Raw genomic sequence first — 22,104 nt, 5'->3', positions numbered from 1 at the left:
AGTTGTTCTTAAGTATATCTCAGAGTGGCCGTGATGGAATTCTAAGTGTCCAGTGATCAGTAAGACACAAAAGCCGCACTCACTAAAGCACAATGAACGGATCAGTTTAGTGAGAGTGTGTGCTTATATCCCTTGTCTCAGTCACTGCTTCCTTCCCATTCTATGGAAATGCAACTTATATTTAAGCCAATAGATTAAAAACAAACAAACCAACAAACCTTGAGCTTATTATATTTCCTAAGCCATTTCACTTGCGTTCATTCTGGCTCAGAAGGTCACGTGGCACACAGCTGAATTACTTTCCCACTTCATATGAAAGACTGACACAGACACTTATGTTGATTAAGGAACCAAACCCAGGAAAATACTTCCCTGAATTCCTGTTATTTAGATGGCAGAAATAGTCTGTTTCTACACAATTACATATTTAGATCATCCCCGTTTTATACATAAGCTATTTTCATAAGTGGAAAATCAGATCACATATGGATCAGAATGGAAGAGATGATTGATAAAGAGAAAAACCAGAGTAGCAGCAAAGGAACCGCTACCTCTTTTTGAAGCTGAATTTTCTTTTTCCAAAGCCAGGAATTCTACTTGTAACATGCCTACCTCATTCTTAAACCTTTGCATATCTTGGTGGAACTCTTTTAGATATACTTTGTTCTGCTACCATTTGATGGAGAAGAACTCACATTTCCTAATTTGGGGTCCATGATTTTAGAGTTATTAGCACCGCAGTTAACTGCAAGCAATGGCTTCTGGAGCTGGCCTTGTATTGGTTTGGTTTTCTTATAAGTATTTGAAACAGCAGACATAGCGTGACTTTTTGTCTGAATCATTTGTTTCATCTCACTGGAGTGGGCAAGCCACAAGACAAAAAGGCTTTTTGGACCACTTACCAGAGGTGTATGTCTGATCTCTGATTTCCAGGGAGTATTTCGGCTCCTTTTTTGTTTTCTTTTTGTATCAATTTCTTGGTTTTCTTTCACCAGCAGCCGAGCTCGGTTCCTTACTTCATTTTCTCTATCAGTAAAGAAACCCTCCTCATTTTTGTCACAAACATGTTCAGTGTCTGGTGTGTCATTTTCAGTTAACTTATTTTCATTTAAATAAAGTTTTGAAGATGACTGGCAGCCATACTTTCCTGAATCAGCCTTGGAGTAAGATGGGGAAACACTTTCAACAGTGGGCTCTTCGTGTTGAGGGAACGCCTGGAATCCTACAGAGATGGAGGCTCCAGGTGCATCTTGTTCCTCAGAATCACATATATTCTTTGTCACACTGGAAGGTAGTTCCTTTAAGTCACCATGTAGTTCAGAGTTGCCATGTAGTGACTCTGTCTTACGATGAACAGTAATTTTGCATTTTTCACGGATTTTACTGACTTTCTGATTTAACTTCTTTGTGATAAATTTTGTATTAATTTTCCAGTGTAATTTGCCTTTTTTGACCCACATGTCCTCATGCTTCTCCACACAAGAACGTTTTGAAGATACAGGTACGTCCTTTCTGTCCTGTTCCTTATTCATTCCTGGTTCTCCAGGCATTTTTTGCAGATGCACAGGTGAAAGATTGACCTGCCTGATTTGACCTTCAGATTTCTTTCCTTTCACAGTACATGCTTGTAAAACATATTTATCCTTAAGTAGTCAAGTACAGATAAAGAAAAATTAGAAAATAATTAAAATTTAACAAACTTCCTAATCTATGTTTGGCTACTCACAAACTAAGAAGTGAAAAACAACTTGCCTTAGCCTTGAAATAGGAGAAAAATAGGAACTCAGAAACCTAACTTTGTCACTGTTTGTTTGAACTAAACAATTCATACATGTTAAATCTACCAAGAATTAGAGATTATGTTTTTAACATTACAGAGGCTTCCTCACTAAAAAATAGTTCACCTCACATACCTTAAATAGTGAGCCCCTCCAGTGCATGTAAAGGTTTTTTAAAAAGGACTAATAACCGGAGAATAGGCAAAGTGTAAATTATTAGGTGCCAAAATCAATTAACTTCAATCAGAAACAGGAACAAATTCATAAATTTTAATGCAAACTATATACTATGATAGTGATCTACCTCAATATGTGTTCTCTGCATCCATCCAGGTGTATTATACTCTAGTATTCACTAGTGAGAGTGAATAAAAGAATTTTTAATAATATTTACTGATTTCCTACCCTGAAATGAAATAAATTAGAAAGGTTTTTTTTGTTCCATAAAAGGAAAGGTCCAATCCTGGAAGGTTTGATTCTCTTAATAGGCAGTTGGGTTGACTCTATGACCCCTATTTTCTCCCTGATTGTAGATTCTGAAATCAATTACATAGAGGTCGCAAGACAGAAGAAATCTTTCATCTGGGCATCAATGACTTGCAATTTTAAATTGCAAATTTTGGACCACTGGGTATGACAGTTCCTTACATAAAACTAACACAGTGGTCATCACTGTTATATTGTTTACAATTTCAACTACTTAATCACATGATTTATTATTTGATATCACCTTCTTTATCATGTGAGGCAGTTATAAAAATGGAAGAAGTAAACAATATTCAGGAAGGTTTTTTGCCTCAATTCGAAGGATAAAGTTTAACTATAAATTATTAAAGACCCTAACAATACTTTAAGCTTTGTAACTAGATAAAATGCTATTAAAAACAGAATATGAAATAATTATTTATTGACTCTAAAAGTGTAGTTTGAAAGGCAATTTCTTTTGAACTGTGTTATTAAAGCACAGAAAAGAATATTAAACCAGAAATTTAAATTTACATTTTTACATACCTGTGACTGGTTGTTTTCACTTCCATCACGTCCTTCTTGCTCTTCCTTAGATGCCATTTCTAAGTCTAGGTCTGCTGAAAAATGAATATGCTTAATTAAAATTAACTACTTAGAACAGCTATATAAAAGGCAACATCTGTATAAAAATAGATAAAAAACATTACATCAGTTGACAGTTTAAATTAAGCTTAATCTTTAGCTGAATATTTACTTTTTTAAGTAATACTTCTAATTATCTAAAACTTCAAGGAAGTGTTTGGGAAATACTAGATGTTACCAGATTAAAGGCACACAAACATTTCAAGGTTTCATTCACAAATTCATCCACCAGACATGAACAAAACAAAGAGAAACTGTACAAAATTTAAAAATACAGTAGAAACATACAGAGTCACAATAGACTCTATTCTCTACATCCTAACTACCTTTTTAACAACATACCAAGCTTCAAGAGAAATGCTATTCATGGTTCCCAAAATTACTGTTACTTTTTATGCTTTTATCTTTCCTTAATCTGAAATCTTTCCCTCTATTGTTGTGACAAATTCCTTTTCCTCTTTTAAGTCTCAGCCTGCTTTGTGAAGTCCTCCTTGATTACAGCTATCTTTCTACAGAGACACGGGGATCTCTTTCCTTGGAGCTACCTTGGTACTTCACAGATTTTTCTAGTGTATCTTCATCAGCTGAGCTGTAAACTATTTCTTTACATGTCTATCCTCTTTGGTCCTTTGCTGTAGAGGACAAACTCTTAAAAGTACCTTTGTAGAAACAGTCTTTATTTATTTTACTTAATAATTACTTATTGAGTTCCTGCTTTAGCAGTAGGCACTGGAGTTTAAAGAAGAATGTGGATAATAGGTGTCAGGGATGGCTTTTCTAGCGAGAATGCCTGAGCTGAGACTTCAGCAGTGAGGTCAGCCAGCTTCCCAGGAAAGCGGGACAGGAGAGCAAGAGAACACGCAAGGCTGGGCAGGAAGGGAGAGACGCACACGAGAGGGTCAATATTTGTGTGAAATCCAGGGCAGGTGAGGAGGGCATCACCAGCAGCTCAGAACACCAGAGCAAAGGACAGACAGAGGGCGCTAGAGATGGAGAGCCAGGCCGAAGTCAGACCACAAAAGCCTTGCCTGTCCCTGTAAGATGCCTGGACATTAATATGCTTTAAAGAGTGTTTCATGGTCATGTGTGCATTTGAGATAGATCACTCTACGTGCTGAATATAGCTGTAACTACTATTTATAAATTCAGAGCTAGATAAAAATAAAGCTAAGAAACCATACTTTGAGAAGGGAATCTGTGGATGGCCACCTAGGTTTCCCAACTAGTCAGAAAGCTCTAGACACCATCCTCCTACCGGCTCTCAGGAGTGTGCTGAATACTAGTCTCAACGAACTTACTTTCTCCTAACCCTCTTTGCTATTTAATATGCTTCTTTGGTCAGAGGATGAATGTAAATGTCATGCCAAAAAGCATTGTCTGGTTCTAGGTTGCATAAAAAGAGTAAACACAAACGTGATCTTGCCACAAAGTGATTTCTGCAAAGTCAGAGTATGGCGAAGCCACGCACAGGTGGACTACGGCTAACTCTCTGTGCTGCTTTATTACCTTCTTTGCTGCTTCTGTTCTCTGGCAGCTGTGATTCACGCAGGCCACGGAGCGCTGCATTTTCTGACAGAGACATGGCTCCAATATTCATCTGGTCTTTATCTACTAGGGCCGTCTGCCTCAGTTCTGTGGGTGCTGACTGGTCTGTGGTCACTGATTGTGATAGCAACGGACATTTATTGACTTCCAAATGCTCAGCTCTTTGACCAGCCACTTTATTGGGTCTCAAACTAGTAGAATCCCAGTCTGAAGAATCCGAAAACAAAGTTTCCACTTATTAGAATATGAATAACAATACAAACTTGACTAACTTGTATAAATTGTCTTTCCAGAGCAGCAGCCCCAAGTCCGTCCGCAGCCCCACATCCTCCTCTCCTCTCGAACACACAGCTCCTTCCCAGCTGGTTGTACTATACATGTCACTGCTGTTCACATAGGGAGCCACTGTCTCTCTTTTTTCTACTTTTAATTCTCTAGTATCTCTTATTTGGATTAACTCACACTCTCTATTAAACAGTCTATATACCATAAGAGCTTTATGAATAATTATGAGTCTTCAACATATGAATTTTTTCATTAACCAAATGGATGTCTAACCAGCCATTTACGGGACGTTTAAATATGCATGGCAGTATTGTGTCCTAGAGACATGGGTTTAAGAAAACTTAATGAACTGTACTACTTTAATTACAATGACACAGTCTTTCCTCAATGTACCAATATCTTCAGAATTCTTTCCTTAATGCTTGGATAAACATCATCAATTTATTTAAGAAAAGATAGCCTTGAGTGACTAATTTTTTCCATATAAAAATAGGATAAGTCAAGGTACAAACTAGATCCAAAGAGTACAGGGTACCACGAGACAGGAAATATGTAACAAAAATGTTTTCCTTTTTTTAAAAGAATTAAGTTGTCAGATTTAAACTTTTTAAGACAAGTTAAAGAAAAAAAGGTAAGAAATGTAGAAGTGAACTTTAAAGCCCGTTTCATCACAAGGGCCCCTGTATCATTTCACATCCATGAACCCTGTTTAAAACCGCTGTTCTCAAATGTCATCTGAGAAGCCCTGCAGCCCCAAGTTCCCTCCGTCTAGGGAGTCCACGAGGTCAAAACTATTTTCACAATAATACTGAATACTATTTTCATTCTCATTCTCCATTAATTGTGCAGTGGAGGTTTCCAGATACATGACATGTGATAACATCATAGCTCTAATGGCTAATGGAATGTTGGTGTGTGCTTGTATTTTAAATCTTTCAGTTTTAGTTTCTAATAATATTAAACATCAATAGATACAAACCAGTTAAGAGTTCTTTGGAATTGTCAATAATTTTTAATAGTATAAAAAGAATCCTAAACCCCAAAACTTTCAGGATTAGTGTTTTAAAAGATCGTTTCTACCAAATATTAAGGTAGGACTAATTACTTCCATCATTTTTAATAATCAAAGACACCACCCCCTCCACACACACACAGTGCTAATCAAAACATCCAGTTGGCTTAAGATCTTTGGGGAAGGGAAATAGCTCAGTGGTAGAGCACATGCTTAGCATGCACATGGTCCTGGGTTCAATCCCTAGGACCTCCATTAATAAATAAATACAGAAATAAATAAATATCATCAATGTGACAGCACTAAAATAATTAAAGTGAAATATGACTGACATGTTAGCAAGTGAAGCTTTACCCTACGTAAAGGTCAGAATTCAGTTAAGCACTTTAAAACCCTGGAAAAACCTTAGAACCTAATAATCAATCTCTCAGAATCCCTAAGAAATATGGGGTCCAAACTGAGCACTTCAGTGTCTCCGAACATCAATAGAAACAGCAGAGTCAAAACTGACGTTTTAAAAAATCTTTTTCTTATGCTTATATATTTTATTCAATCATGGATGCCAATTATAACATCTGCCTTATTTATGTCATCTTTCAATTATATTTGAAAAAAAGAAAGGAATTAGGAATAAGAAGACTGTACTTCATTTCAGAGTTAAATTTGTATTGCAAAATTTACCTGATTTGAATGTTTGTAAATTCTTCATTTCTCCTGTTTTATTAGGAACAGAATCTTTCACTCCAACTGCAGGCTGAATGGTTTTTGAAACAAACCGATTAATAATGTACATTTGATACAATTTGTAGCAATAATTCAAGGGGGGGAGAGCATTGTTTAGCTCAGTGGAAGTGTGCCTGTTTAACAGTGCATGAGGTCCTAGGCTAAATTCCCATTACCCTCATTAGAAAAAATTTCATGATAAAAGTATAAAAGTTTTTACCTTCAAGTTAGGATGCATTTCAGTAGAATCTAAAAGCCAAAAGGGACACATAATCAATTACATGTAAATATGAAAGCCAACTATCCATTCATTCAGACTCAGTACTTAGCACAATCCTCATGCTTGCTTTGGAAATGAATACATTTGGTTTTGGTATTTCGTTTTTGAGGGGCAGTTAGGAAAGCAACAAGACAGAAATATGAATCCATTATAGATACTGAATAAAGAACAGGAATATAGGTTGAAAAAAACATGCAGTTAAGATTTCAAAAGTACGATTATGTTTCAAATGACTTTATAAGATACAAACGTGCACATATACCAATGTGAACATGCTGCCTGAGGAGGAGAAAAGCGATCTTTAATCAGAAGAACAAATCAGGGCTCCAAGAAGACAAATGTGAAAGCTGATGGTAAAATGCAACAGCACAGCGTTCATGAGACTGTCACCATTAGACTACAAGTATTTATCATGCTCTTCAACTTGTCCTATCATTTAGGAAGTCCACAGTTGTGATGGCAGTTTATTTGAATGTGCAATTCACTTATCATCAAAGTGTGATGAATTGATCAGCTTGGATACACACTTGTAGAATAATAGTTCATGAAAATATTCATTGTTTTCCATACCCACATGGGCTATTGGTATGCCTACATTTCTTGGATCCTCTAGCCATCGAAGTTTCTTGATCCACTCATGCAAGAAAGAATGTATACTGAGTTTTCAATATTGAAATCTGATGATCAAAAATAAAATTTAATTGCCACATAATTATTAGATATTAAAAGTCTTTTATATTTCAAAACCTTTGTAGTATTCACTGAAAATAATAACTTTAACATTTATGGAAAGAACATTATTAATTTCTTTTGTTTCCTCTATACACAAGTCTACCCTCTGAGCGTGGTCTGAAGACCAGCAATGAGGGCATCACCTGAGATTGTTAGAAACAGCTCAGAATGTGCAGTTTTCACTGGGTCCCCAGGTGACTGAGTAAAATTTGAGAAACTCTGGTCTATACCGAGTCTGCTTCTACAGCACTTGGATTTAATTGAGCCTTCTGAAATCAAGCCTCACGCGCCTCCCTGTAACACTTCCCCAAAAGCTGCATCAGAATTTGCAGACTTTCCAATGGACTCTTTACCAGGCTCCAGTCCCCTGACCTCCCCGAAATGCACCCTGCTCTCTTCCTCTTTCCCACTCTTCTGTTGACCTCTGAGACACCATCCTATATGGCAGCAACACGCTGCATGACACGAAGGTCCAGACATTTACAGCTGACCACACATGCCTATGCTCATCCATGGTAGGTACCCCCAGCTCTGCGTGATCAGGTACCGCAGTCCTCACCGCCTTCCTAATGATCAGGGGGCTGGGGGAGTGGAACTTTCTGCTGTGCTTCCCGGACAAGCTTTGGTGCTGGAAGAAGCTCACTTCATACCCATCTCATCTCAAACACTCTTCTCTTCCTTCTTCTAAAGAACTATTCTACATTACCACCTCCTGCCAAGGACCCCCCTCCCTTTAATTCATTTTCTCCCCTCCTCCCTGCCTCTCTCATTCTTCACTCCCTCCTTCCCTCCTCCTGATTTCCTGGCTGTCCTCAGATCACAGAGCATCTTGAAAGAAAACTAACAACTGAGCTCCTCAAACAGCATTCTACTTTAATCGTTGCTGACACCTGATAAGATATACAATTTACCTCTTTATCTCCTCTTTTTTCTCACTATATGTTCAACAGGTGATTTTCTTTGGCTGAGAGAATATATCCTAATTCATGTTTTAAATCAACATTCTGTCAAATGACTTTTTTATAAAATACAGTGCTTACTTTCTATTTGTCCATTTAATGTATGTTTTTCTCCTTGACCTGCAGCTCCAGATAACTGATCAACATAGTTCGGTAGTTGAACCTTGGTGGTACTCTGTTAAAATTAATATTAATAATGAATTGCATAAAGATTTCCTAATCCCTTTCTAAGAAAATATTTGTTTCCAACCTTATTATTATTATTTTTTAATTTCCTACTTTAAAAGCAATTAGATTAAAAAACAAGTCAAGCATATCCTAGAAACCCAAACATTTAAATAGAAAATTTCATATACACTCTCTAGATGAAGTCTATCTTTTATCTTCAGTTGGCTTTTGACTCTGTGAACTGAGCATGGAAAGCCAGGGCAAACATTTTCACAGACAAAATACTGACGTGCAGATTTCAACAAAGAATTAACTTCAAAACGCCTAATTCCATTTTGCATTCCTCAACAAAAGAAGAGGACGTTTTTAAAAAATAAATATTTTTATATGTATAACTGAATTGCTTTGCTGTACACTTGAAAGTAACATTATGAACTGACTACACTTCAATAAAAAATAAAATTAAAAATATACATATTTAAATATATCCTTTAATAAGTATATGTGCTATAAATTTAAAATGTTTCTTAGGGCAGATATTGACTTTAGTATTAAAATAACACACTTGGCATGAAAAGAAGCCTTGGAGTCTGTCATGTTGAGTATTAACAGAACACTGTGGAAACTGCTACACTTCAGTAAACAAAGGCTTAGCAGAATCTAACTATTATTTGATAAAACTTTCATTGATAGGAAAAAGAGTTGAATAAGGTAGCAAAGTAGAAAGAAAAACATTTATGCTTAAATTAACAGCAGAAAAATTTTAAATGTAGTTATGCAGCTCTTCAAAAAGTACCATAAGCTTTACTTTAATATGGGAAGAATAAGAACACTGTTTATTGACCATCTGCACATGCCAGGCCCTTATCATGCACGTTGTCTTTTCTACACACACCAATGATAAAGGTGATGCTAAGGACGCTTACCCACTTGCTGCTTCCTGGCCACTCCAAGATGCTGGAGCACCGTGATGAACAGACGGGACCCGCTGTTCTCTCTGTCTGGAACATCCCTCCCCTGGACCTTCGTGTGCTGGCTCCTTCCTGTCCGTCACCTGGCAGCTTTGGTCACACTCAGCTCTTGTCTGACTACCTAAATTCCACCCTTACTCCACCCCAGTCCTAACTACAAACTCCCCCACGGTTGTCTAACCTAACTCTCCCCACGTTCCTCATAGAAGGACTTACTGTCCCTGAAAAACGGTTCCTGTTTACTTGTTCTTCTGTTCCTGCCACTACAGCCTAACCCCTCAACTGCTACATTCAGTGTCTAATGGCCCGATGCATAGCTGGTGTTCAGGAACAGGAATTTATTTAAGGTCAAAACATCTAACATACCCAGAGGTCACCAAGTACCAAAGCACTATATACCTATCAGAAATGTCTGATAACAGCCCACCGACACTCAACATACCTCAAATGAGAAATCCCGTGCCCGCTCTAACTTTCCCATCTTATCATCCTTCAAATTTTAAAAAAGCGTCCTCAAGATTTTAGTAGGTCACTAGTGGTCACTGTCATCATTCTGTCTTACATTTCTATAGCACCCTTTACAGCTGACAATGTGTTTTCACATTTGTTACCACATTTTTGTTCATGACACATAACCTGAGGTTTAGGTGTCAATATCATATTTTTGAACGAGGTCACTGACATTCAAACAAGTCAGACAAGTTTTCCCAAGATCCCACAGTGGGTCAGAACCTGGATGCTACCACGTCTGCTGACTTCAAGTACAGTGCTGTGCCACTAGGCAGGAGCTGCCGAGATCCAAGGGCTTGGGCTCTTCTGACCTCTTTCCACGGCTATCACCTTGGAATAGGTCACCACTACCCTGCACTTAGCTTCCTTCATTTCGGTCGCCATAAAAGTACTCAGTGCACACTACTTTCCCTGCCCAAACTGGGCTGTCCTCAGTAAAACATCACTAAACCAAACTGCTGGCATTTTAACACCATGTATTTATTACTATTCCCCATGCTTTTTCTTCTCCTGAAATGTTCGTTGCAGATCTACCTGACAATCCAAATATAATAACACTTTCAACTCACAGGCACTGTCTTTTCAAGGTCAAAGTGGTTAAACAAACAAAGAAAAACACTTTTTTTTAAAAAATGCAACTTGTTTCTCTCTGAATCTCACTAGGAGTTTTACACATCCATTTATAACAAAGAAACAAACATCTGGTCACAGGCTGACCAAGAATAATTCATTAGTTTTTAGAAAATGTAACTTCAGAGACCAAACCGATTCCCTGTGACTTCTAAGCCTTGGTTTTTGCACTACATACACCCGTTTCATTAGGTGAGTCTGGAAAATTAACAGAAGTTCACTCTGCAGTGGTATGACATGTAGCATGGTATGATTTTACTAAGTGCAGGTTAAATATATGAGGGAACAATTTTGCTGGGGAAATGCAAAGGTGAGAAAGTGAAGTCAAAACATCCCTCCATTTATGTTTTAACATCACGCAATGCTTATATTAGAAAATAATAATAGAAGACAGTACCTCAGAGTCCCAGGATGGTTCTACACCTTCATTTTCTTCTAATCCTAATGCTGAGGTTGGGCCTACAAAATGTAGTCACAGATACATTAATGAGAACACGTACCACTGGGAAGTTGAAATACATTTATAAGCCTATATTCATTCATGACTATGTCAATAAAATAAAGTGGCAGAAAAGAATTTCAGAGGGTTGAAGCATTTTCTGGAAGAAAACTTGGTCATAGTTGGGATATTTATGAAGAAAGGTGGCAAAAGAAAGACACTTGAAAAGAAAATTGTATCATATTTGGATCTACACACTTCAGATTTTTTACTTTATTTTTTTTTTAATTGAGGTACCAGGAATTGAGCTATACCCTCCCCCCTCCAACCATACTAGCTTTTAAGCAGAGAAGGAAATCCACAGATGTGCACTAACTTACCACCTTTGTCATTTTTATGTGCTCCATCAATAGAAACCAATTTGTTATGATCTGCTTGCTCCTTTAGGACACTGTTAATAGTCCGAGTGCCGTTCTCTTTTCCACCAGTTTTTGGCTTTGCTGCTTCTTCCTATAAAAACAAAACAAAATGTAACAAAAACCCAACTTCAGAAAACATCATATTCCTGCACTTGGTCATTCAGTCAATCAGTCAGGAAGACAACATATATTTACTGTATCCATGAGATCATAGGCATTATCCTGGGAGAAGCTGGCAATATGTATAAAAGACAGATTCTGCTCTATATTCTAGGAGAGGTAGAGACACATGAAAATGAATCAACACAGACAAGTATAGCCAAAAAGAAAAAAGGTGAGGATCAAATTTTCTTTCCATTGTTCATAAAATTAGCTATATGTCCTTCAGAAGAGTCTGAGCATTTTCCATGACCTGATTTTCCTTCCCTTAATTTGAATTTGAGATTATTCCCATCATAATTTGTACTATAGAGCTCCCGCTCTCACTTAACCCCACTATTTCTGCTGTGCGTGTATAATAATCTCTCTCATTTTGACACTCATTTATCTTTATATTAATCTCATCCTTATTAAATGAATCCTTCCCCTTTGTACTCCTGCCCATCTTCATATTCATTCAGCTGTTCTTTTCAGTTGCTTTCTTGTTCTTTCCTTTCTTAATGGCACACTTGAGAACTGTTTATTGCCACCAAACTTTACAAATCTCAGTCCTGCACATGTGCCTCTCTTGTTATCACTCTGTTTTCTATTGTGATCTTGAGGACTTCCATTTCTGTGTAGGATCCTTTTCATCCCCATGAGAATCAGGGGGACGGTATGGGAAAAAGCACAGGAGGAACAAGTTAAAAATAAAACGGCTTACCTCTGTAACACCAAAGACTGCTGAAGATGGGAGAGGTTCCGGTGCTGGGAAGGCAGGATGAGAAAAGCCTGGAACTTCGGTTGATGGTTGGGGAAAGGTTGTAACCACATCTTCAGTTTTCTGATCAGAATTATTGTCCTCAAAGTAGGTGCTAGTTCCTGGTATCAAAACACCATCTTTTGCCTCTGCTGTAGTGAAAACAAGGTACGGTAGATGAAATTATCTATAATTTCTAGTCAGTGAAAACACAAGAAGGACACTCTTCAAATAACTCACTGTTTATCGTGGGTTCTTGCCAGGCCTGAATCGGCTTTGCGAACCTTGGATGGCAGACATTCTAGAGAGGAAAATAACAGCTTTAAGAACAAGAAATATGAAATTGAATAAAATAATTATAACATTCCCCATTCCTAGAGGATCTAACACAAAGAGCACTGGCTTTGGAGTCATTCAGATATGGATTCAAATCCTGGTTGTGACCTTTACCAACCTACATCTTCTCATGGGGTGAGGATTATGAAAGTTGATCTGAGGAGTCCCAAAATGTTACTTTCCTTACCCCTCATTGATTACTATACAAACACTGTGGAATCCATTAGATGACTTTCTTGACCAAAATGATCTAGAACAAAAACTTATCCCTGACAGTTTAGAGTCCTATTGAAAAAACTAACATTAAGAAATTTAAAGTCATTGTTCTATTTTGAAATGTGCTTGCATGATGTATATATGTGTGAATAATCTCTCATGGGGAAATATGAGAGTTTACTTTTTAGCAGTATCTTATTTGGATGAGTTAGAACAGCAAACAGTATAAGCTACTTGTATTCCATTTGCCAAAAAGCTAAAGACAAATGATTGTTTAAATTCAGCTACTTCTAGGAAAGAGGAATTAAAAACAAAAGTAATTCTGAAGGGCAATGACTCATGAGTGAGTGCCACACACATAGTAAACAGAAAGCTCTAACTAAATACAGTCACAGAGGCAGAGTGAGATGGACTGAAAGAACAGACACTGAAGAAGTGTTTTCTGGAAAGAAATATTAGGTTTGGGGCAAATCATTAAAAAAAATTGGGGGAGGAGGGAAAAAAGGCAACATGAGACATGACTAGTCAAGAACAAACATAAGACAAGAAAAAAAGGGAAATGTAATTATAACAAGGCATGTGGGGATATATATATTTCAGCATTTATATATATAATAGATCAGTGATGTATGAGTATTGTTAGGTACATACTATCAATGAAAGCCTCTGTTTTACCTTTTTATTATATAAAACAATATAAATTATATATGCAAGTACATATATTGTTCTTCAGCAAAATTTTTAAAAATATCAAAATAGATGATATATAAAACATATATATAAAACAGAGGACTTTGTTCATAGTGTATCCCCAGTAATACTGACGTGAATTTCTCTACAACTGTTTGTTTGTCAATACTACTATAATAAATGGTTAAATTTTGTCACTGTTAGGCATTCAGTTGAACATGGTCGTCTCTCACTACCTGAATGCTGTAAATTGTTATTAGGGAGAGAGAGAAATAGATTTTTCAAAGTTCCTAACACATCAACTTTCCAGAGAGATAACTGGTAATCAGGATTCTAAGGAGAATACATAGCTTGAAAAGATATATTGAATGGAACATGAGATGGGGCTAAAAAGAAGGTTAAAGAGTTTTCATCTCAAATTCTAAGCTCACAATTGGTGGATACTGAAAAACAGACTGTAACCTTTTCCTATTTATCATACACTTCTTATCTATTTCCTCGGCATTTATGACATATTTCCTCTCATAACAACTGAACTTTTACAACCTAAACAGAGGGAATACAAATTTAAGTCATATTTTTGGAAATCAAATGGATTTTATTATGACATAGTACACATATTATATTACCTGTACCATCCGATAGATTTCATTATGATAGAGTGTGCATGTTATATTATCTGCAACATGATACAGAATTCCATGTCTCCTCATGCATTCACATTCAAAAGATACTAAAATGTTTCTTATATTTCTAGGTGCTCCAGGAAATGCACAACTACGTTTCCTACTCTCTAGCGGCGTATACTGATGCAGGGGCTATAAAATAAATATGTAAATAACTATACTACAAAATGTCTGAAACTTGAAATTTTAGAATGGGACACGAGGACTGGACATACTTTTTAAAACTATAATACAAAAGAATTCTGAAGTAGGTTTCATCATATGGGTGTTATTAAGAGTCTACCTAGAGAGCTGGTTGTTATTTTAGGGAAAACATGCATTCTTCAATTAGATGAAGAGTTTTGAATGAAATCTTAATGGGATAATTTAGAAAACACAGAGGAATCTCTTTATAATATGGGTTTTGAGAAACAGAATTTTAATTTCTAAATTTCTATAATTTCAACTATTATTTTAGTCTTAATGCAGAACCAAAGGTAGAAATGAGGTTAAAAAAACAAAAACAAACAAACAAACAAAAACCTGTTTCCTAAAATCTCTATGCTACCAAAATAAAAAGTGTCCAAGGCGGGGGGAAAAAAAAGACACATGCTATGTAGTATTGGAACTCAATGGCCCCAGGAACAGCCCATGATTATCACAGAGAGTAGCTGTGTGCACTGAAGATGTCCCTGAGGCATGAGTATTATATAAGTGCCATCAGTGTGGTTTAAAATCCAAGAACCCCTATCCCTGGCCAAGCTACACACTTCCTCTATCGTGGGAAACCTTTTCACAGCACGGTTTTCCTGTCACTATATATTTTCTGGTCCATTTTGCTTCAGCCTCATCTTCAGTATTTACCAAAGTAAGAAAAGAAAAAATCAAGCTGTCGTATTTTTATAAAATTGTTTACTCTGACCAACTTTTCAACACAAACATAGAACAATGATAGGCAGACCACTGCTAAATTTTAAGAGTAAATACTACACAAAACTAAATTCAGAGCAGAAACATTAATTTCACAAGAGAGCACTTTACCTTGGGAGCAAGATCTGCGTCATCATCTGCTGAATGCGATGAATCATCAATACAATATATGGATGAAACACTTTGGAGCAAAAATACACATCAAAAATGAGTGAGTTCATTTCTTTAAACAAACAAAAGTCTATGCTGAGGGATAAGAAAGCAGATTTGGGAGCCAGGCTGCCTGATGGTCAAGTCACAGGTCAACTACTTGTTAACCATGGAATCATGGGTCAACTAGTCAACCTCCTTGAACTACAGTTGCCTAGTTACCTAGAAGTAAGCTACAACAGCACAGCTACTCTGCAAAGCTGTTGCGGTGACTATATGAGGTAACAAATGTGAAGTACACAACACAGTGTCTAACCCAGAGTAGGACACTCAACAAACCTTGTTTCTTTTCTCTGTGTTCCCTTACTCAACATATAATTTTTAAAAATCCACAAAATCCTACCTGCTTACAGAGAGATCTTCAATCCTCAATGGAAACTTAACCCTTAAAGTCTCTATTAAAGAGAAAAGTAAAATAGATTTTTGTATCAGCAATAGAAAAATACAGAATACTAAAAGTATAAGACCAATGTTTTGTTAAAAAGCATTTCTTTGGGACCACACCTGGAGACTACACACTCGAGTGAATATTGAGTATACTCCTGGTGGGAAATTAATGAATAAAAACCACTTCCCCTCCTTTACATTTATCAAAAAAAAAAAAAGATATTTAACAAAATTTGCTATCTTAGAGTGAACTGCTGCTTACAAGGACCAAAATCCCAACCAAACTTTGTGAGACTCTCAGAAAAATGATAATCACTAGTAGAATCAGTATCATAAACTGACAATGTCAAACTTACATAGCATGGTGTTTCTGGACGATACCCATGGGACAAACCCACCCTGCCATTTGGCTTTGTCAGCCTCGTGTTATCTGGGCACAGTCATCCCTATTCACTCACATATGGCCTAGGGCTGTTTTCACACTGCAATGGCAGACATGAGTAGATGTGACAGACACCACATGGCCTAAAATATTGACTCTCTGGCCCTTTATAGAAAAACCTTGTGCATCCCTGCTTTGTGTCATAACCAGGAAACCCTAAGACTCAAATCAAATCTTCTTACTCTTCTCAACACTCTTCAGTGAATCCGTGCAGCTGCCATTGCTGCCTCCCAGCTCGGCAGCCATGTCTTCTTCGTTGTCCTTGCTGGACAACTGCAACTTTTCTTGGGTATTTTCTGCCCCAGTATGCGAAGAAGGTAAATTCTCAGCTGCAAAAAGAGAAATGATTATTCTGCGGTCATCACAGTAAATACATCTCCTTCCCCAGTGGCTTTTAGGAATGAGCATGTGATGTAACACAGCCAGTGAGATGCTAGGGGAAGCCTACCGGAAGCGTCTCTATTTTCTTCCTCATTAACAGAAAACATGCAGAGAGAAGCAGCCCTCCTCGCCTGCGGATACTGTCATGTGAGAAGATGACGCTTGGAGCTGCTGCCAATCAGCAGACCAGGAAAGGCGACATCACACGCCAGCAGCCTCACTGCTGAAGGAGGGACAGCATCTGGGATCCTGATGACATCACTGAACCTTCTAAACAACCCTGGTTCCTGTTGCTGTAGCCACTGTTACTTAGGTCTCCTATTATTATTTGCAGCTAAAAGCATTCTGACAAATTTCTTAAGGTCTACAGCAGACCTCCTCCTTCCTATAGTACTAGAAAGGCTTTCAGAAGCGTGCCTGAGCTAGGTAGTCACCTCATTCCCAACCATTCCTACAGCATCCTTTTTGCACCAACAAAATGAAACTCATAGATCCTGCAAAGTTCACCGGCACATCTTAGTGTTTGCATTGCTGTCCTTTCTACCAAATGTAATCTTGAAAGATGTTCTGCCCACCAAACACTGTCCTTCTGCCTCCTTCCCTGGCAAACTTCTACTCGCTCTGCATGCTTACCTGACATCCTACCCACTTTTAAAACACTCCCTTCCTCACCATGCACTTAAAGTACCTGGGACATATTAAATATCAATAAAAAATACATAAAGACAGTTACAAAGTCTGAGTGGGCTCTGGGACACAAGAGCACAGAATAAAGTCAAGTCAATCATAAAAATGGTGATGACTGTAACGAGCTCCTGGAGGCCAGGAACTGTGCTTTTGACCTGTTTGCATTCTGGAACGTCAGAGTGGTGCTTAGTACCTAAAGCACACTTGATAGTCATCTGTCAAGTGGGTGAATTCACAGATAAGAATGTTTTCTTTGACAATCCTGTTTTAAAAAAACATACAGACACTAACCAGGGACAACTCTATTGTGTTATGAGCACCTTGAAGGCCAAAACTCTGTCTATTCCATCTTTGTATTTTCTACAACAGATGTTCTATCATTGATCGAGGTCTACTAAGTTTAAGGTGCCCTCATACAGTTCAGACTGAACAGCACGTTAGGGGTCACATCTAGGCAGAACAGTCATCTTTTGTTTTTTGTTTTTGTATGTGAAGTATTTCTGTGCTTTTATTGCAATTTGCTGAGTCCTGAGTTGTGCTATTTGAGTATTTATTATGACAACCCTTTAACTAATGGCAACAAAGAAACTTTTCCTAAGAAAATTAGAGTTTCAAGACAAGTATCCCCCCCAAAAATAAGAAAACATCTCACTCTCATGAAGTCAACATATCGCATTCTGTCTGCACTTATGAGGAATGAAATTGGCAACCGAGTGAGACCTTGTTGGTATAATGATGCAAAAAGTAACCAGTGCTTCTCAACAAGGCACTGCTTTTCTGACTTCTGCGCTATCACTAGGTATCTTTAAAAAACAATCTCTTATTAGTATGCTGCACACTTGCCCAGTTGTGCAGTTCTAATTGTTGGCCATTTGTTTATAGCACCAGGAAGGCACTGCCGAGTTCCGTTTTAAAGACAGTAACTTTTTTAGTGAGATTAATCACTATGCAATAACTAGCATTCATTCACCCAATGTAATCCATTCGCTATAAAAACTAAAGATCCAGTTCTATACCAAGGCCAATTTGTTATAAAGTTAGAGGAAATGTACAACAAAGTTAAAAAACGTTTTCCTTATTTACACAAAGATATAATATGGGATTTCAGGGGCTATGATTAAATAAATGAATTTCTTTTCAGACAGTATTGTCTCAGATTTTAAATTACCTACAATTATCTTCTTAAATAATTCTGAATACTAGACCATTAAGAAAAACTTAATTAAAAAATAGAAACATACATGAAATTTACACACTGGCTTTTTTTTACTGCTCTTTCATTATCAAAAGTTCCTCAGTCTTACTTCCTTATCTATGGTAGGACCAACAAGAGTAACTTATTACCTGAAATCTGTCCCAGATGGCTATCTTGAGAGGGAGTATTTGGTATCTTTCCTTCTCTGTAGTCGAAAATCAGCTGGTAAATGCTATATATAAAATAATGTGATAAATAAATATTACTACTTGAATACTAATATGAAAAATAATTGCCAAATATATTAAATTCTTAGATTATTTCAGATAATTATCAGAGATATCAAAACTTCAATTGTCCCATATACGTCAAACTTGTACAATCTACAAACATTTAAATTTAACATGTGTAATTAAAGAAGAAAAAAATTAAAGTGAAGTAGTCAGGAACTGAGGGCAGTACAGTGCAGTAAGTTATCTAGAGTGAGCCTGACATATGGAAAGTGTCTCAAAGTCAGAAGTCCCAGCTCTATAACCAACAGCTATTTGTTCCTGGAAAAGCTGCTTCTCTTCAGCCCAAAGTCTTCCTTTATACAACTGGTATCTTACTGACTTCTTAGGCAGTTAGTTATTAATACTCATAAGAGTATTATGAAGATTTAATGAGATAATGTGCCCCCCCCCAGATGCTCAGAGAAAGCGTGGAAGAATGGAATAATTTGTTCTTGAACTTTAATGCTGGAACTATTTGAGAATCCCAAATAAAACCCACTGTGTGTTTTTTTCACAGGTGTAATATTTAAATGTGGCAGTTTTCAGGACAACGTTACAAATTATGGTGATTAGCTGTTCTTCGTGGTTTATACTTCAGGGCACCTCAGCTACTATATAATTTGTAGCTAAACTTATTTATAAATATATGACCTCATACAAGCATATGTATGAGAACTAAACAAGCTGTCACGCTGGTTTACGTGTCGATCACCATGAAGACCACGGAAACTGGATCAGCACAGGCATCCCAGGGGCAGAGGTCAATCATGACCCGACTGCAGGACCAGTTTCTTTTTCCTTTTCTTCTTTTAAAATTTTAGTAAAGGTCTTTAGAGAGCAACGTCCAGACCCCAGACTCAGCTGCCAAGGAGATCCTGTTAAAACCAGTTTTAGTACCAACACTGCAGCAACAGAATCAAGGGAAACAAGAGAATGATTAGAATGCCCTCGCCCTGCCCCAATGCCTTGTGGGAGAGGACTGTCACTGTGATCTTAGGGAATCCCTCAGGCTCTTGGAAAATTCAAAAGGAAGATTATAGAAGAAAGTCCCCAAAGGAACATACAGGATTTTCTGCTCAACTAAACATTTCAAGACCTAAAGAATTAGAAAAATCAGGTATGTGACATTATTTGTACCCCCATGCACAGGGGTTACACTGGAATGAAATGGAGAACAATAGGATCCCTAAGGATAAAGGTCTTACAAAGCCTGAGATAAAGAACCCTGTGCCCACTGCTCCATCTCACTAGTCTGGCCTTTTGCTGGTTTCCAGCTGATGATGTGGAGTGTCTCACTGCCATCCCCAAAGTGCCTGCTCCCAACTACGAACTCTCACCTGTCACATAACAAGTAACAGTTAGGTCATTTCCAACCTCAGTTAAGAGATACTTGCCATTTTAATGTAAACACTTACTGTTCAAACCCATTAGAATAAGCATATTGTTCAGCAGACCATCCGCGTGAATCTTGAGAATAGGGACTAACACCTTCCTGAAGAAGTAACTTGACTATGTCTGGGGAGTCATGAAATACAGCAAGGATGAGCGCTGATCTAAAAGAAAAAAGAGAGAACTTCACCCTTAGGAACTTAGCTTCACTTAAACAGTTAACTTGATCTATTTTACCAAGTTAATATCCTGCCCACCCCTGGAGAACTGACCATTTACATGCTCAAGTGCTCATCTCTGCAAATTACCTCCAAGGCCAAAATGGAGGGATAAAAAGAAGCCTCCTGTCCTACTTGGGTAGCACAAAGTAGAAGTTGCTAATTTAAAGTCCTCTGATGGACAGGAAAGGATGCTGAGGTCACTTGTCTGAAGTAGGTAAAGATTTAAACAAAGGATTCCCCATTTCTTCCCTAGTCTGAAATATAATACTTTAAAATCAGCTAGAGGTCACGTAAGGAGAAGCTGTCTGCAGGCTGAAAACAGTAATATGAATAAAAATGGCAGTAAAACTAGTCACGGCTGCAGTTAAAACGCTGAGAAGCACGTGCCCGGCACTAACCTGAATAGTCTACGTATGGTCTTTCTCAGGCACAGCCGCCCTGGAAGGATGTACGACGACCCTCCTTTACGTGTCAGGATACATATTTGTTGATAAGTCATGTCCCCCAGGCAACACACCTGACCAGCAGGAGAGCTGGGAATTCAACCTCGTCTGACTCTAAACCCCGGCTCTTTCCTCTTTATCACCCACCAATGACTTGTCTTCTTTAAAGGGAATGTTTATTCAATAATTAGAGCTATTTTTCTTCCTCCTACCATTATCAATTAAAAATAAGAACATTAAAATGTACTAGAAATGAAAAAGGATAAAAACTGATGAACCCACAGTATCTGGTAATAGTTACTCACTGAGTGATACTCACTTAGTGATAACCTAATAACATCAGTATCCTTCAAAGAAAGTAATTTAAAGCAGAGTCATCCAAAAGACAAAACAACCTCCTCTTTGTTTAATATGCATCTTTCAAGACAAAAATATATGCCAGGAAGTGGTTAAAAAAATTATAAAAGAATGAAGAAATTCTACACTGTCTCATAAGCAAAATTAATATTAAAGTCCGTACTAATAAAAGTAAAATGAAATCCCTGAACTGTTGTAAGATCACACGACCAAGAAAATCAGGTTGCAAATGACATCAGTCTCTATTACAAAGGAAGATGTATCCTGCTGCATGCTGTTCTTTGTGACACCCATGCAGAATATTTGCTCTTCTACCTAACTGATGATGTGTTGATTCTAAGTTAATCCTCTTCTTCTTAAGTTAATCTTTCTGATTGGCTGTTATTACTCTAGAACAACATTAAGGTTTAAAAAAAACCAGAGAGAACCAACTACTGTACCTTTGCACGTTGTCGACTGCATGTACATTTGCCCCGTTCTCTATCAAAAATCTGACCATTTCCTTTTTGTTCTCCTTGACAGCGAGTAAAAATGGTGTCAAATTACTCTGTAAAACAGCAAAAACAGTTGATAATGTACAAAATTACATATAATTTTCAAAACTGAATTTAAAAACTTAAGTCTCTGAACTTAAACATATACTATAAAGTAAATAACAAGCAGCCCCTTCCTCTTTGCCCCTCTATGCTCCTTCCCTTTAAAAGGCTCCTCCTTGATCTCTTCGAAAGTTTACCTGTAAAGTCATTCTCTGAAACTCACTTAAGACATTCGCTGGTTCCAAGAACCTTTGCTTCTATCGCAGTGTCTATCAGGCATTCTGTAGT

General features: G+C 37.4%; 1 protein-coding gene across 16 annotated transcripts in view; it reads right to left on the bottom strand.

The window, feature by feature from the left end:
* Positions 1–22,104, bottom strand: part of LOC105074206 (ankyrin repeat domain-containing protein 26-like) — a 51,807-nt gene that overhangs the window by 26,011 nt on the left and 3,692 nt on the right. For 2 of the 16 annotated variants that reach the window (XM_074371096.1, XM_074371099.1), the window contains exons 4-19: positions 21,721–21,827; positions 18,748–20,423; positions 16,518–16,664; positions 15,850–15,901; positions 15,408–15,477; positions 12,700–12,760; positions 12,424–12,611; positions 11,523–11,652; positions 11,101–11,162; positions 8,506–8,599; positions 7,308–7,367; positions 6,674–6,702; positions 6,412–6,484; positions 4,395–4,640; positions 2,790–2,863; positions 903–1,643 (exon numbers count right to left, since the gene is read on the bottom strand). In XM_074371096.1, the coding sequence (XP_074227197.1) occupies positions 903–1,643; positions 2,790–2,863; positions 4,395–4,640; positions 6,412–6,484; positions 6,674–6,702; positions 7,308–7,367; positions 8,506–8,599; positions 11,101–11,162; positions 11,523–11,652; positions 12,424–12,611; positions 12,700–12,760; positions 15,408–15,477; positions 15,850–15,901; positions 16,518–16,581 (1,944 nt within the window). In that variant the 5' untranslated portion in view covers positions 16,582–16,664; positions 18,748–20,423; positions 21,721–21,827. Of the gene's footprint in view, positions 1–902; positions 1,644–2,789; positions 2,864–4,394; positions 4,641–6,411; positions 6,485–6,673; positions 6,703–7,303; positions 7,411–8,505; positions 8,600–9,518; positions 10,075–11,100; positions 11,163–11,522; positions 11,653–12,423; positions 12,612–12,699; positions 12,761–15,407; positions 15,478–15,849; positions 15,902–16,517; positions 16,665–18,747; positions 20,424–21,720; positions 21,828–22,104 lie in introns of those variants that run through there. The other 14 variants (XM_074371097.1, XM_074371100.1, XM_074371098.1 and 11 more) reach the window with 14 other exon arrangements.

The sequence above is a fragment of the Camelus bactrianus genome, chromosome 9 (assembly GCF_048773025.1).
Source record: "Camelus bactrianus isolate YW-2024 breed Bactrian camel chromosome 9, ASM4877302v1, whole genome shotgun sequence".
Taxonomy (NCBI): domain Eukaryota; kingdom Metazoa; phylum Chordata; class Mammalia; order Artiodactyla; family Camelidae; genus Camelus; species Camelus bactrianus.
Note: the sequence above shows the minus strand (reverse complement) of the source record. Positions and strands in the feature narration are given on the sequence as shown.